This window comes from Kogia breviceps, chromosome 2, assembly GCF_026419965.1.
Source record: "Kogia breviceps isolate mKogBre1 chromosome 2, mKogBre1 haplotype 1, whole genome shotgun sequence".
Classification (NCBI taxonomy): Eukaryota; Metazoa; Chordata; class Mammalia; order Artiodactyla; family Physeteridae; genus Kogia; species Kogia breviceps.
In genome coordinates this window covers 158095450-158111729 of record NC_081311.1, presented here as the reverse complement: position 1 = coordinate 158111729, position 16280 = coordinate 158095450, and the positions used below count along the sequence as shown (strand labels likewise).

At 39.0% G+C, this 16280-nt stretch overlaps 1 protein-coding gene across 4 annotated transcripts in view; it reads right to left on the bottom strand.

Annotated features, from left to right (window-relative positions):
• MFSD6 (major facilitator superfamily domain containing 6) overlaps window positions 1-16280 on the bottom strand; it is a 78260-nt gene that overhangs the window by 47352 nt on the left and 14628 nt on the right. For all 4 annotated transcript variants that reach the window (XM_067026460.1, XM_059054652.2, XM_067026461.1 and 1 more), the window contains exon 2: window positions 3394-5004. In XM_067026460.1, the coding sequence (XP_066882561.1) occupies window positions 3394-4952 (1559 nt within the window). In that variant the 5' untranslated portion in view covers window positions 4953-5004. The remainder of the gene's footprint in view (window positions 1-3393; window positions 5005-16280) is intronic.

Genomic DNA, 16280 nt, shown 5'->3' with positions numbered 1-16280 from the left:
CATTCAGCAAGGTTGAATATAGCCTTAAAATACATTTATATCTCTAGTTAAAGAAATCTAGGGCTTCCCTGGTGGCGCAGTGGTTGAGAGTCTGCCTGCCTATCCAGGGGATACGGGTTCGTGCCCCGGTCTGGGAAGACCCCACGTGCCGCGGAGCTGCTGGGCCCGTGAGCCACGGCCGCTGAGCCTGCGCGTCCAGAGCCTGTGCTCCGCAATGGGAGAGGCCACAACAGTGATAGGCCCGTGTACCGCAAAAAAAAAAAAGAAAAAAAAAAAAAGAAATCTAGTCATCGTCATTACATAAATTAGCCTAGAAATATGCTTGTTATAAATTCCAAAGTCTTGAGGTTTCAAATCAAAAGACATTTTTTTTTTTTAGTGGAAATAGTAAACATTATCTTATTTGCCTGAGAAAGCCACTTTCCAAAGAGGACAAAACCCAAGGTCAAAATCAGAAATCATTTACTCTGTGTGTGTGTGTGTGTGTGTGTGTGTGTGTGTGTGTGTGTGTGTGTGTGTGTATGTTTAGACTGATAGACAGGTTTTTCCCTAAAAAACTGAGCCCAAACTGCAGAAATGTTACCATAGTAAATGGTTCAAAATTGGACATGCTGTTTCAAAAATTGTTTCTTCATTATGAATCTATATAAAAATTTGTGACAATCCACTTCTGACTCTATTAGAATAGTTACAATCTTTGTGGTAGTGCTGACTCATAGAAACAAACTCCCATAAGACAGTCACAGAATACTGAAAAACATACGTGCATACATAAGGGCCAGACAGATATCTCCTTATGACCCTACAAGAAAAACATAAAGACTGAATTTGTACAAAGATGATTTCTCTTCATCAACTAATGCATAATATTCTTCCAGCGAAAAGTTCAAACTTCCATCTCTACACTTTTAAACCCCCAAATCTCAACCACCACTAATTGGGCTCCAAAAACTCTCACCAAAAGAAACATATCCATCCTACCTGAATACGTGGGCATAATCTCACTACAACTATCAGAATCTTCTAAACGTAGTTAATACATTTTAATGGATAGAATAAAAATCCAAAAGAGGTAAATGACCACAAACTGATGGAATCCCAATAGGCTTTTGGGAGCAACAATGCGACAAGAGCTTTCTTCTTCCATCACATCATTAAAGAGAAAAAAAAAAAAAAAAGATGCTTTTGTACGTAAAACTAGAAAATTAAGGTTAAGTGAGCCATTGGTTTTTACATAATGAGTAACTTGTAATACTTAGGAAAGAAAATACAAGTGTAAGTTCATGTAATTACCAAAATTAATAGTAAACCCACTAGGATTTTATCATGAAGGTATATACCTCAGACAAAAAGCAAAGACAGAAAAGAAACTACTTTTCTTAGCATGTAAGAAGAACCTAACAATTTCTTTGAAAATAAAACCTATATACGTACTCCATACTGAGTCAACATTCAATTAACACTATTTAGTGATTAAATCATGATGTCTAGGAACTCCACTCACGGCTAAGACCTGACCGGGTACCTTTCTAGGAATAAAGGGCTGTGGGGTTTTTTTGTTTTTTTTTTTTTTTGCGGTACGGGGGCCTCTCACTGTTGTGGCCTCTCCCGTTGCGGAGCGCAGGCTCCGGACGCGCAGGCTCAGCGGCCGTGGCTCATGGGCCCAGCCGCTCCGCGGCACGTGGGATCTTCCCGGACCGGGACGCGAACCCGTGTCCCCTGCATCGGCAGGCGGACTCTCAAGCACTGCGCCACCAGGGAAGCCAGGGCTGTGGTTTTTAAACACACTATTAGCTAAGGTGAGATCCTGCTCATACCAACAACCAAGCTGAAGAAATTCATCACTGTGAGTCGGATTCATCACGGTCAATCCACACGGCTCAGAGAATGTAAACATGACCTGGACAAGGTTAAAGGACATCCCCAGCCCTGAATGTTAAGGCTCTTTTCTGATTGGTCCCAATGAGTGTGCCTCGGGGACTCTGTGTCTCTGGGAACTGCCCATACAGTGCCTGACTTTGTTTGTGACAACAAAGGGGTCAAAGATTTGAAAAACAGAAGGAAGAGCACACAGCCTCCCAAAGCAAAACCAAACCAAACAAGGAAAAACACTCACAACTGCATGGGGAAAAGAATGATTCTAGGTTGAAACTTCACATTAGAAAATACTTTCTTCAGTTAGTCAAAGGGAAATTAAAGGAAAAAAGATCCATGTTTCTCAAAGTTTGACTCTATTTCTCCTTTGTAATTTCTGATGGAAACAGCAGATTTAAAGATTACCACATAAACACAAACACACACAGTTGCTTTGTTTTAGTTGTGGCAACTTCAAATTTTAGGGACAGACATGCCACACTTTTCTATGAGGTAAGAATGCTTAAGTGTACCTGGCTCTACATTTTAGAGCCAACAGCAAAGCAGAAAGACTCATAAAGAGCAAGGTACTATTCAAACAACTTCAGACAAATATTAATGGTGAGAAACATTACACAAAAAATGCTGGGCCATTTATAGACTTTTTTGCTTAAAAGGATTACACGGGAAATTTTAGGTAGAAGCAAGATTTTTAAATATCCCATGTCGGGCTTCCCTGGTGGCGCAGTGGTTGAGAGTCTGCCTGCCGATGCAGGGGACACGGGTTCGTGCCCCGGTCCGGGAAGATCCCACGTGCCGCGGAGCGGCTGCGCCCGTGGGCCATGGCCGCTGAGCCTGCGCGTCCGGAGCCTGTGCTCCGCAACGGGAGAGGCCACAGCAGTGAGAGGCCCGCATACCGCAAAAAAATAAATAAATAAATAAATAAATAAATAAATATCCCATGTCTTCGTGGCAGATAAAAACCCAGAGACTTATGTAATAATCAGAAAAAATTACGTAAGATTCTCTTCCACATAATATCATGGATCAGGGATGATGGTGGGTCACATCACAGCTTTATTAAATATAATGGACACCTTCATACACCATATATTCAAGGTCTTCCTGTGTCAGCAAGTGGCTGAGAATAACCGAAGGCTGAAAAAACATAATCCTCTTTATCCACTTAAGGCCCTCTTCATAAATGCCTGAGACAGGTGGTCAGACCCGTCAAGGTCCATGGAAAACTACTGTTGACTAAATTGGTGTTCCTATACCTGAAAACATTTCCTGTAAGATTCTCTTAGCATACAGAGCAGAAACGGCATATTTTGTTTATCTGAGATAATCCAACTAGGTTCATCACTTCCTTTCTTCTGTTTCTATCTTAAAGAGAAAAAGAAACAGAAACCCCCATTCCCACCCCAACCCTGCCCCCAACACAAATGATAATATCCTTAAATGTGCTCAAAGGAGCTGTAAACTATGAAGAGTTAAAGCTCAATTGCTGGGGGGCAGCAACAGTACACGTGTTCTTACCTGATGTGGCCAATCAATTCTATAAGCTTGTGACTAAAGAAATAAGCCGTCAGCTCAGACACATGGCTCAGGACAGAACAGACTCCGAAGAGGGTTGTCGTTCCGTTCAGGTCCTCCAAATGCCAGTAGAGAAAGGTGAACACGAAGCCGTATCCGAAACCCATAAACCAAGCCACGAACAACACGGAGCCGTACTGCACACTGCAAAGCAGCCTGATTAAGTCCCAGAAGTTGAAGGGCTGCGAGTGGCTGGTGGTGGTTGGTGTCTCCTCAGAGGAATCTGTGGAGCTGTTCCTCTCTACCTGAGGGATCTCCACCTCTTTCCCTTTATTTTCACTGTTTTTGAAGTGGTTGTAGCGGAACCGGAACTGAGTAGCGACGATCAAGGCCATGGTCATGAGAACCCCAAAGACGATGAAGACAATCTGGTAGTTCCGGTATTCAGGGGGCTTACACCCCTTCCCACTGATGGGAACGTCCATGTGGGTGTAGTCAATGCCAATGCCCACGGACAGCATCGCCAGGCCCCAGCCCAGGGAGCCCCACATGCGTTGCAGTCCGTAGCGGTCCCTGTGCTTTCCCAGATACTGGAGTGTTACCGTGTCCACAATCGTGACAGAGGAGGCGCTGAAAAATTCTCCTATTATGACAACTACCAAGATCACCAAGAATATAGCTTCTACTTCTTGTTGATCATAAACAAGAGTGACTTGGTCAGAAGGTAAAGATTTGGTGGTAGTGACAATAGAAGTGGTTGTCTCCCAGGTTGCATTTCCTGGGGAGGCAGAGGTTACAGTGCTTGGGTTCATGGTCAAGTTCATAACATGGTCAGTAATTTCATCAGTCTGAGGCTGCAGAGTGGGCACACTGGTCTTGTTTGGAGCTGTCGAGAAGACGACAGTTTCCGTGACACTGTGCCCCGCTTCTAACGTCTCTGACCCATTGTAAGGAGGCAGGTTCCTTTTCTCACGAATTCCTGGTGATGTGGTAATGGAAGAGACAATGGAGGAATTCGCGGGCAGGAGAGTGAACAGGTGACTTGAACTAGTGGGATGAGCTGTTGGAGGAATCTTTGGTACACACCGCAAGGTAGCAGGTTTGACAAATCCGATGCCCAGGTTGAATAAAACCCAACACAGAAGAGAAAAGAGGAGGACAATTTTGCCTTTTTTAAAGCGATCTGCAACTACACCCCAAAAGGGGGCACTGCAGAATTCAATGAAGTATCGAATACCTACCAGCAGTCCACTCTGGCTTGGTGACATTCCCAGCTGCTTATAATACACAGGCAAAAGGGGGTAAAGAGAGCCATATGCAGAGTAAAAGAAAAAATAAAAGACCTTGGAAATTAGAAGATCGTTGTTTATTTTAACGCAATGTTTCTCTATCCAGTCTATTTCCTCCTCAGGAATAGCAGCTGTTTCAGAGGGGGAGGGTGTTTCATTTGAAGGTGGTTCTGGTTCCCTGGAAATACCATTAAAAGGATCGGCAAGCACATACTTTCTCTTCTGTTCCTCTTCATCATCGGTTAAGATGGCAACTTTATCATCTGTCGCCATGGCTTATCACCACCATCAGAAGTCGATGACCTTCAAAATATTGGTTGTTGATCTGTAAAGTAAAATTTAAAAGAAGGCTTAGTATGAAAATGATAACATTTAGACATAGAGCTTCATCTTGCCGGAAACTGAGGAGTTCCAAACTACAACTAAAAATAGTAATTGTGAGAGAGAACCATCACCACTTATCACTTGCAGCCGTACAGTACTGATAAAGAAAAATAGCTTTCAAAAAATCAAGTACTCGCTTTGTAGCCACTGACTGACTAATTACATCTTCTAATGACAGGTGTATGGCTCACGTTCATTCTCAATCTTTTCATTGATTCCTAGGGAAAATGTACAAATGATAGGGATCATGTCTAAACCAAATAGAGGGAATTGAAAGTAAACAGTATTTATAGTTTCTTGGTTTTACTTTTCAAATAAATCCACTGCACTATGAAGTCCAGAATTCTTAGAAAATAAAGGTAGCTAAAACTGTTCAGTTTTTAGAGAAAAACAGAAATAAGCTCTTAACCACAACTGCAAATGTGATGAGAAAGAGGGAGCCAATTGCACGTTTGCATCTGTAGTTGGTCACTACAGCCATGCCAATGATATCCTGGTAAGGAAGTAGTCTTTATGCTGCTTATATCACATACATTTTCCAGATGTGCTTTTATAGATTACAGTTTAAGAAAATGTCAGGAAAAAAAATAGCAGATAGCATTTATTGAGCACGTACTCTGTGCCAGGCAACACTGAAAGATCTTTAAATGTATTAATTCATATTCATTAAAATTACCCTATTATCTTCTCCATTTTACAGATGAGAAAAAAGAGGCATGTGAGTTTAAATAACTCACATGTGGCAGAGCAAGGATTTGAACCCTAATATTATGGCTTTAGGACACATGCTCTAATACACCACACTGAACTGCCAAATACCACACTTTGGATAATAAAGTGCTATTAAGCCTTTTTATGAGACAGGGTGCTTCATATGAAAGATAAGCAATATATCAAAGGCAGAAATTTATAGGAACTGTGCCACATTCCACCAGAATTTCCCTTCCTTCTATTATACAAGTGATTAAAGAGTCAAAAGGTCTTGCTTGCATCAAGATTTGTCAAGTTGCAATGAATATCATTGGATGTAGGAGGTATACATATTAAATACTTATTAATTCATTTCATCTTCTTTACTAGAGAGAAGTAACTCCACTTGCCACGCCTTGGAATACATCTTGCTCTCCCTTTTCCCCAAATGAAGAATAAATTTCTGAAGATCTTCCAGAATCATGCTTGTAAACATTTATAAATCTCTACATAGCTCCTAGGCAGACAATAGAAACATAACTTACTGAGGCCTGTGTAATAAGTCAGTTTATCTTTTATCCCCAAAGCCAGATGTCAACATAGCTATAAGCTTTGAAAATGTTCATGTATTTTTTTCTTAGATTAAAATTTTTTTATTTGAGGTAAAATTCATATAACATAAAATTAACCATTTTAAAGTAAATGATTTAGTAGAATTAGTACATTCACAGGGCTGTGCAACCATCACCTCTCTCTAGTTCCCAAATCATATTAAAAGATTTTCTTCAATGTTCTCTACTTATTTTTCTTTCATCATTATTGTCTCTACCTACCCAAGTCAGCAGCTCCAATTCTCTTTCATTACCTGAAAAGAATGGCAATTCTCCTTTGGACTTATTTTCTAAATTAATTTCATTTTGAGCTCAAACTTGAAAGAAATATTTGTTTTTAAAATGTGTAAAATTATATGACACTTCTAGGTAAAAATGGCAGATTGAGTGCATCTGGTTTTACTCCATCCCTAAATCCAACTAAAATAACAACAACACACACACACACACACACACACACACACACACACACACACACACACTTTTAAAGTCATAATCCAAGCTGGGAAAATTAAAGGGTACATAATAGCAATAAAATAAAATTCTGGAAGCCAGAACATAGACAATTGGTAAATCACAGTAAATCTGAGAAGGCTGAAACCCTGGTTGACAATGGGAAAAGCAAGAACTAATACAATTTGTTCCTCAGAATCCCTCAAAAGCTAATGGGTTGGCCATATTAGGTTTATCTGCAAGTAAGAGTGTGTGTGTTTGAGGGGGGTTTCCTTCTAACTACAGAGTTAATCTAAAGTCTAGACCCCCAACTCCAAATGCCGAATTCCCTTCTCCACTCCACATAGCTGGTCAAACAACTAGAGGTTTTTCCCTCTGGAGAGGATGAAACAGAAGTTCTTGAGCCATAGAGCAAAAGGAACAGTTGAGAGTAGGGGTGCCATATTGAAAACAGGGGGCATTAAGTGAACATACACATCCTAGATTCAAGCCCTGGCCCCGACTCCAGCCCCCATCCCACTTACCTCACTAGGTTCCCAGAGGCTGGCAAGGCTTTTATCCTCCAAGGCTTTCATCCTCCCAGAGGCTGGCAAGAACTGGAAGGTTCTTCCGGGGAGAATCTGACTAGCCCAAGAGAAATGACCTCTCGATCCTGATACTGAAGCCTCCCCAACTAAGGAACCCAACCAAATCACTCCACACAGGAGTTCAGAGTCTTATCTAGCCCTGCCACTAAATACGAGCAGTCACTGAGAATTACAAGATATTTGAGGAAAGTCTCTTACAGGAAAGGTAGAACCAAAACAAACAGGAAAAAAAAAATCAATATGAAGAAAATAGAAGCTCTGTGAGGATGAAAATATTTTTTTAAATATATTATTAATATCTTGAGAAATAGGAAAAGAAATGCAACTATGAAACAAAAATAAGAATACATATTTTTTAAGAAGGAGGAGGAGGAGAAAGGAATAAAAGGAATGCTTGAATGAAAAAAAAAGCTATAAAAATGTGTTATAGAAAAAAGAGCACAGCGATTTCCCTGGTGGCGCAGTGGTTAAGAATCTGCCTGCCAAAGCAGGAGACACTGGTTCGAGCCGTGGTCGGGGAAGATCCCACATGCCACAGAGCAACTAAGCCCGTGCGCCACAACTACTGAGCCTGCACTCTAGAGCCCGTGAGCCACAACTACTGAAGCTCACGTGCCTAGAGCCCATGCTACAAAACGAGAGAAGCCACCGCAGTGAGAAGCCCATGCATGCACTGCAATGAAGAGCAGCCCCCGCCTGCTGCAACTAGAGAAAGCCCGCATGCAGCAATGAAGGCCCAACACAGCCAAATTTATAAATTTATTTTTTAAAAAATTAAAAGAAAAAAGAGCACACATGAAAATTTAACAGATGATGTGAAAGGAAAATTTGAGGTGTCTTAGAAAAAAACAACAACAATAAACAGATACCTCGACCTCACATCATATAAAAATCAATTCCAAATGAATTGTATATCTAAAAGTAAAAGACAAAATAACATAATTTTTAGAAGAAAACACAGAAAAACATCTTGAAGATCTTAGGATAGAAAAAAGATTTATTAAATAGGACATAAAAAGTGCTAAGCATTAAGGAAGAAAAAAATAAATTGGAGTACGTTAAAATCAAGAGCTTCTGTTCATAAAAAGGCAACATTAAATCTGAAATGGCAAGGCAAAGAGTAGGAGAAGGTATTCTGGTGAGGGTGAATGTTCTACTTGACACAAGAATGTATCTGATATATAAAGAATCCTTCTTAAAATTTATAGGAAAATATCAAGTATCCCAATAAGAAAAATGAGCGAAAGACTTGAACAGGCACTTCACAAAAGAGCTTATGCAAATGGTGAATAAATATATAAAAAGATGCTCAACTTGACTAAAGTGAGCAGTGAAAGCAAATTAAAACCAGAATGCAATAATGTAACATACCTCCAAAATGGGAAAAATAAATAAGACAAATAATACCAAGTGTTGGTGAGGATGTGGAGCAACTGTAACTCTCATATATTGCTGGTGGGAGTGTAAAGTGATACACTAATAACTGTTTGGGAATAGCTATTGAACCTGAATGTATAGCCTATGACAAGTCTAAGGTATGTATATTAAATAGTAATATATTCACCAAATGATATCTATAGAAATATTCAGGACAATTTTAACAGTCCCAAACTGGCAGCAACCTGTCCACAGCAGAATATATAAATTGTGTTATATCCATACAATGAAATACCATATAGCAATAAAAATGAAGAAACTACAAATACGTGCAATGACAAAGATAAATCTCACAAACATAATATAGAATGAGAGAAAGAAAAACCAAAAGAACATATACTACATGATTCCACTGATAAAAAGTTCAAAAGTTGGCAAAACTAATTTATTCTATTATAAGCCAGGTAGACTTCTGCTTCTGAGAAGATGAAGTAGACATACTTTTCCTTACTGCTCCTGCTAAGTACAACTAAAAACCTTGGACATCATATATAAAACAAACATAGAAGACTCTAAAACGTAGGCAGAAAAAGGCAGACCTGCTAGGGGCCTTAATACTCAAAGAACAACACAACGATGAGTGGGGCTAAAGAACTCAGAAACATTAATGAGGATGGACCAAAAAAAAAAAAAAAAAAAAAAAAGAACTGGGCCTCTCCAGCCAAAGAGCCAGGAAAGGGCAGCCTAGAAAAACAGAAAGCTATAGATAATTGCTCTATTCCAGTTAAATACCACAGAGAAAGAAAAGCATATCCCACTCCCACCTCTACTAGCAAAGGCCAAATGGGGAACCTAGACTTCCACCTTCACCAGCTATAACAGAGCACCTCAACCCCTCAGCCGAGTTGGTGTCAGAGAAGGTCAAGTATGGAGTTGAGACTTTCATCACTGCTAGGTGGTAATGAGGCCACATCCCCACAGCAGTGTCAGTGGAGGCCACATGGGGAATCTGGACTTTCACCCCCACCTGTCAGATTAACAAGACACCCTTTCCCCACTGAGGTGGTGTCAGAGGAGGTCCGGTGGAGAGTCAGAACTTTCACCACCACCCAGCAGTAACAAGATTACTACCCCCACCTCCACTATGGTATCCATGGGAGGCCACATGGGGAGCAGTAAAAAGGCACTCCTATCCCTCCCTGCCAGGGAGGTATCAGTGGACACCTAATCATGAGCCAGAACACCCATCTCTACTGCAGGCGTCAGCACAGGCTGAGTGGGGAACCTGGACTTCTACCTCCATCTGGAAGTAATGAGGCAGCATCTTCCATTCCCTTGGCAGGGCAGTGTCAGAAAATATCCAGCTAAAACAGAAGGCTTAAGTAAGATCCAGAGTCTCACAACATAAAACCCAAAGTGTCCAGGTTTCATTTAAAAAAACCATCATACCAAGAATCAGGAAGACCTCAAACTGAGTGAAGAAAGACAGTAGATGCCAACACCAAAATGAGAGGAATGTTAGAATAAGGTAACAAGGATTTTAAAACGGCTATCAAAAACACTTCAACAGGGCTTCCCTGGTGGTGCAGTGGTTGAGAATCTGCCTGCTAATGCAGGGTACACGGGTTTGAGCTCTGGTCTGGGAAGATCCCACATGCCACAGAGCAATTAGGCCCATGAGCCACAACTACTGAGACTGCGCGTCTGGAGCCTGTGCTCCGCAACAACAGAGGCAGCGATAGTGAGAGGCCCATGCACCGTGATGAAGAGTGGCCCCTGCTTGCCACAACTAGAGAAAGCCCTCACACAGAAACGAAGGCCCAACACAGCCAAAAATAAATCAATAAATAGACTTGTGTTTAAAAAATGCTTCAACAAGCAATTACAAACATGCTTGAAATAAATGAAAAAAATAGAAAGTTGAAGCACAGAAATAGAAAGTCTCACCAAAGAAATATAATATATAAAGAAAAACAAAATGGAAGTTTTAGAACTGTAAACTACAATAACCAAAATATGAAAAACTCAATGCATGCACTCAACAGCACAATGGAGGAGAGAGAGGGAAGAATCAGTGAGCTGAAAGAATAATAGAAATCATACAATATGAACAGCAGAAAGAAAAGAGACTGAAAAAAATGAACAGAGCCTCAAGAACCTGTGGGACTATAGCAAAAGATTGAACATTAATGTCATCAGAGTCCTTGAAGGAGAAGAGGAAAAGGGCAGTACTGAATTACTCAAAGGAATAAAGGCTGAAAACTTCTTAAATTGGCAGAAGACATAAACCTACAGATTCAAGAAGCTGAATGAATTCTAAACAAGAGAAACCCACATCAAGACACATCACAGTCAAACTATAAAAACCAAAGACAAAGAAAAAATCTTGATGGCAGAGACAGGAATCACAACTTACCAACAGGGAAAAAACTATTCAAATGATAGCAGATTTTTTATCAGAAACCATGGACACCAGAAGGAATACAGTATTTTTTAAATGCCAAAAGAAAAGAATTATCAAGTGAGACTCCTGTATCCAGAAAAAAAGTCCCAAACCCAGAAAACTATGGACCAATATCCCTATAAACACAGACACAAAAATCCTTAACTAAATGTTAGAAAAGAAAATTTAGCAATATGTAGAAAGAACTGTGCATATGACCATGTGGGATTTATTCCAAGGATGCAAGTCTCGTGCAATATTTGAAAATCAATCAATGTAATCCACCATATAAACAAGGTAAAGAAAAAAAGTATCATGATCCTATTAATTGATGCAGAAAAAAGCATTTGACAAAATTAAACACTCATTCAGGAAAAGTCTCAGAAAAATAGGAATAAAGGGGATCCTCCTTAACTTGATAAAGATCGCCTACAAAAACCCACAGGTAACATTACACTTAATGGTGAAAAACTGAATGCTTTTTCTCTAAGACAGGGAAGAAGGGAAGACTGTCTGGTCTCATCATTCTTATGCAACTTTGTGTTGGACGTTCTAGCCAGTGCAATAGGGAAAGAAAAGGAAACAAAAGGCATACAGATCAAAAAGGAAGAAACTGTCTCTATTTGCAGTTGGCATGACTGTCTATGTAGGAAATCCCAAAAAAGCTACAAAAGCTTCTAGAAAGAAGAAATATTTCAGTATAAATGAACAAAACATGTACAGGACTGTATGCTGAAAACTACAAAATGCTGATAAAAGAAATTAAAATTTTAAATAAATGGAGAACCATACCATGTTCATGGGGTGGAACACTCAACACAGTAAAGACTTCAATTATCCTCAAATTTATACACAGGTTTAACACAGTCCCTATCAAAATCCCAACAAGATTTTTTTGTGGATATAGGCAAGATTACTCTAAAATTTATCTGAAAAGGAAAGGGAACTAGAATAGCTAAAGCAATTTTGAAAAAGAAAATTTATTACTTAGCCACATGCTAATCACCACTATGTGGTACTGGTGGAAGAACAGACACATAGATCGATGCAACAGAACAGAGAGCCCAGGAATAAATCCACACAAATATGTCCAAGTGATATTTGACAAAGATGCAAAAACAATTCGATGGGAGAAAGATAAAAAACTTTTCAACAAATAGTGCTGTTGCAATTAGTCATCAATAGGCAAAAAATGAATGTCAACCTAAGTCTCATACCTTATATGAATACTCACTCAAAATGGATTCATGGATTTAAATGTAAAACTTTTAAGAAAAAAAAACCTAGGAGAAAATCTTCAGGTTCTAGTGCTAGGCAAACGCTTCTTAGACTTAACACCAAAAGCATGACTCAAAAAAGGAAAAAATGAACAATTAGACTATTAAAATTTTAAACTTTTGCTCTGTGAAAGGCTCTACTAAAAGAATGAAAAAACAAGCTATAAACTGGGAGAAAATATTTGCAAGCCACATATTCAACAAAGGGCTAGTATCTAGAATATGTAAGGAATTCTCAAAACTCAACAGAAAATATACCAAACAATCCAATTAGAAAACAGACAAGACATGAAGAGACATTTCACCAAAGAGAATATACAGGATATACAGATGCAAATAAACACACGAAAAGATGTTCATTGTCATTAACCATTAGGAAAATGTAAATTAAAAACATGATACATCACTATACACCTATAAGAATAGCTAAAATAAAAATAGTAACACCACCGAATTCTGACAAGGATAAAGAGAAACTAAATCCCTCATACATGGGGATGTAAAACGGCACAGCCACTCTGCAAAGCAGTTCGGCAGTTTCTTATAAATCCAAACACGTGACTACCACGTGACCCAGCAACTGCACTGCTGGGCAGTTACCCCAGAGAACTGAAAACTTATCTTCACACAAAAACCTGTACACAAATGTTTATAGCATCTTTATCTGTAATAGCCAAAAACTGGAAGTAACTCAGATGTCCTTCATGGATGAATGGTTAAACAAACTGGTACCTCCGTACCATGGAAAATTGTTCAGCAATAAAAAGGAATAAATGATTGACACATACAATAACCTGAATGAATCTCCAGAGAATTATAAAGAGTGAAAAAAGCCAATCTCAAAAGATTATCCACTGTATGATTCCATTCATATATCATTCTCAGACTGACAAAATTATTGAAATGGAGAACGTATAAGTGATTCTCAGGGGTTCAGTAGGGAGTAGAGGTGGGAGGAAAGTGGAGGCGGCTACAAAAGGGCAACGTGAGGAATCTGGTGGTGATAAAAATGTTCTGGGCTTCCCTGGTGGCGCAGTGGTTGAGAGTCCGCCTGCCGATGCAGGAGACACGGGTTCGTGCCCCGGTCCGGGAAGATCCCACATGGCGCGGAGCGGCTGGGCCCGTGAGCTATGGCCACTGAGCCTGCGCGTCCAGAGCCTGTGCTCCGCAACGGGAGAGGCCACAGCAGTGAGAGGCCCGCGTACCGCCAAAAAAAAAAAAAAAAAAAAAAGTTCTGTATCTTGACTGTATCAATGTCAGTATCCTAGTTGTGCTATTATACAAAAGTTTTGCAAGATGTTACCATTGGGGGAAAGTGGGTACTGGATAAATGGGCTATCTCTGTATTATTTCTTACAACTGTATGTGAATCTATAATTATCTCAGACTAAAAAAGATTAATTAAAAAAATTCAAGACAGTAATTACCCTTGGGTGAGGCAGGAGCTAGAAGGAGTTCTGGGGTCCTGATAATTTGGGGGTTTGGGGGTTTTTTGTTTTTATCTGGATCTTTATTAAATGGAAGCATTCATGTTATAAAAACTCAGTGAACTATATTATTTTTCAACAACAAAAAAAGAATTTAAAATACGAAGCGAAAAAGAAAAAAGATGAAATTAGGAGAGAAAAGATAAGACAAATATAGGATCACCAAGAAAGTCAAGTACCTAAAAAAAAGGAACTCCAAGAGAAAAACAGAGAAAATTGAGATGGGAATCTTTTTAATTCAAGAAAATTTCTCAGAACTGAAAGATATATGAGTTGTCTGAAATGACCACGGAGTACTTAACACAGTGGATAAAATACCTCCAAGCCAAAGTACATCATCAAGCTTTCAGAACATTAGAACAAACAGACGGCCCTACAAACTTTCAGAGAATAAAATGTGTCACATACTAAGGATCAGGGCTCAACAGCAACACTGGAAGCTGTACTCAACCCAATTATCATTCAAGTTTATAGGTAAAAGAAAGACATTTCACATATGCAATTTCTCAAAAAAAATGTACCTCTCGTATACCCTTTCTCAGGTTGTGCACTGCCAAAACCAGGGAATAAAACAAGAGAGAGCAAGACACGGAATTTAGAAAATAAGAGAACTAACATAGGAGAGAGGCAAAGGGAATACGGCATGCTGGTGACTGGAGATCGCAGGATGACACAAAAGGCGGCCAGTGTACCTGGGTCAGGTGTGCAGGCTCCAGGAGAGGCTTTGTCAGCAAAGCGACACTGGCAGAATACCAACACATCTGAATGTCCTAAGAGGAAATTTAGACCACTGGTGAAGAGTTTAGGGATGAATTACTGGTAAGTTTAGAGAAAGGTAAATAAAACACTACAAGAAAACAAAAAGTTGCACAAGAAAAGAAAAATAATCATAGTTTACTACATGTCTCAGCTTCGATCACATAGTCATACTAATGTAAGTAAGGACTACTGAACTAACCAAAATTGCCACGTAACTAATATGGGGGAAGATAGGGAAATGAGAAGGCTGAATGGGCACAGAGAGCCGGGGTAGCGTGGAGAGTAACTCTGTATCTTCCATAGTGGGAAGACAACAGATAATGCCTACATTTAAAAATCATGAATTAAGAATACAAGCTTTTTATTTCAAAATGCACCGGTGAATATCAAAATAATCACCTTAAAGACAGAGAATGTAGTTGCCTCTGGGAGGGAAAATGAGGAGGGATGTCGTGGAAGTCTGATTTAAAAAAAAAAAAAGAAACAAGTCTTGTAGACTTGCTAATTTTTTAAAAAAAGCTTTGTACATGCATAACTCACCTAAAAAATAAAAATCAAAGCTAAAAAAGAAATATGCAGTCACATGGGCTTTGTCTTGGTACAAGGTAATCAAAAGCAGCTGCTAATATCTTCCTATCACAGCCTAAAAATAGTTTTCAGAATTGTACAGAAAGAATTCTGACTGCATGAATTCTTGTCAGGTGGCTTTTATTTAATTATCCTCCATAGATCAACTGCTGCTTCTATAACAAGTAGGTCAGAGAAGGACACAAAGTTATCTTTAAAAAGCATAATTCCCAAATTGTTCAAGTGATGATGAAGAACTGAATCAACCTCCAAATGCTAATTCAAAGCTGCAAAATATATTACATTAGGAGGTTGATTTAAACCTTGATGAGTGACTTCCCCTAAACCATTCTTTCCTCTCCATCTGATTCAAATGATTTTTAATTATCATAGGTTATGCAAAGTTTCTCTTGTTAACGAGTCCAGATGTTAAGTAGTTCTCAAAATATCAACAAATGCAAAGTAGTGAAGAAAATGTTCCTGTAATATGGCATTCAGTACCTTGTATATGAATGTCACATTCAGTAACTTTTATATGAATTTCAAATCTAAAAATACAAACAAACAAAAACTTTTAGTTTCAACTCTGGACATTAGTGTTTAGACTCAATATTTTCAGGTCATATTTAGATACTGATGAAAAGGAACTGAAATAATCACATTGTGAACACAGAAACAAAATAAAGTATAACTATAGGCATCTGTGTAATCAAAGGATCAGGGACAAAAAAGAAACAAATGAACCCCCCCAAAACCTCTCCATTTTAATACAATTAAAATATGTCCCAAAGCAGGGCATGCTTTGGATGACTTAGATTACATTTAATTTGCCATAAGGATTGATAGAATAAGTATAAGGAGTAGTTAGAATATTTATATGCTGTATGAAGTACTTAACCTGTTTATAAATCTAGGGGAGACTTTTTTAATTTAATAGGCCACCAACATGAACCCATTAAGCTAATA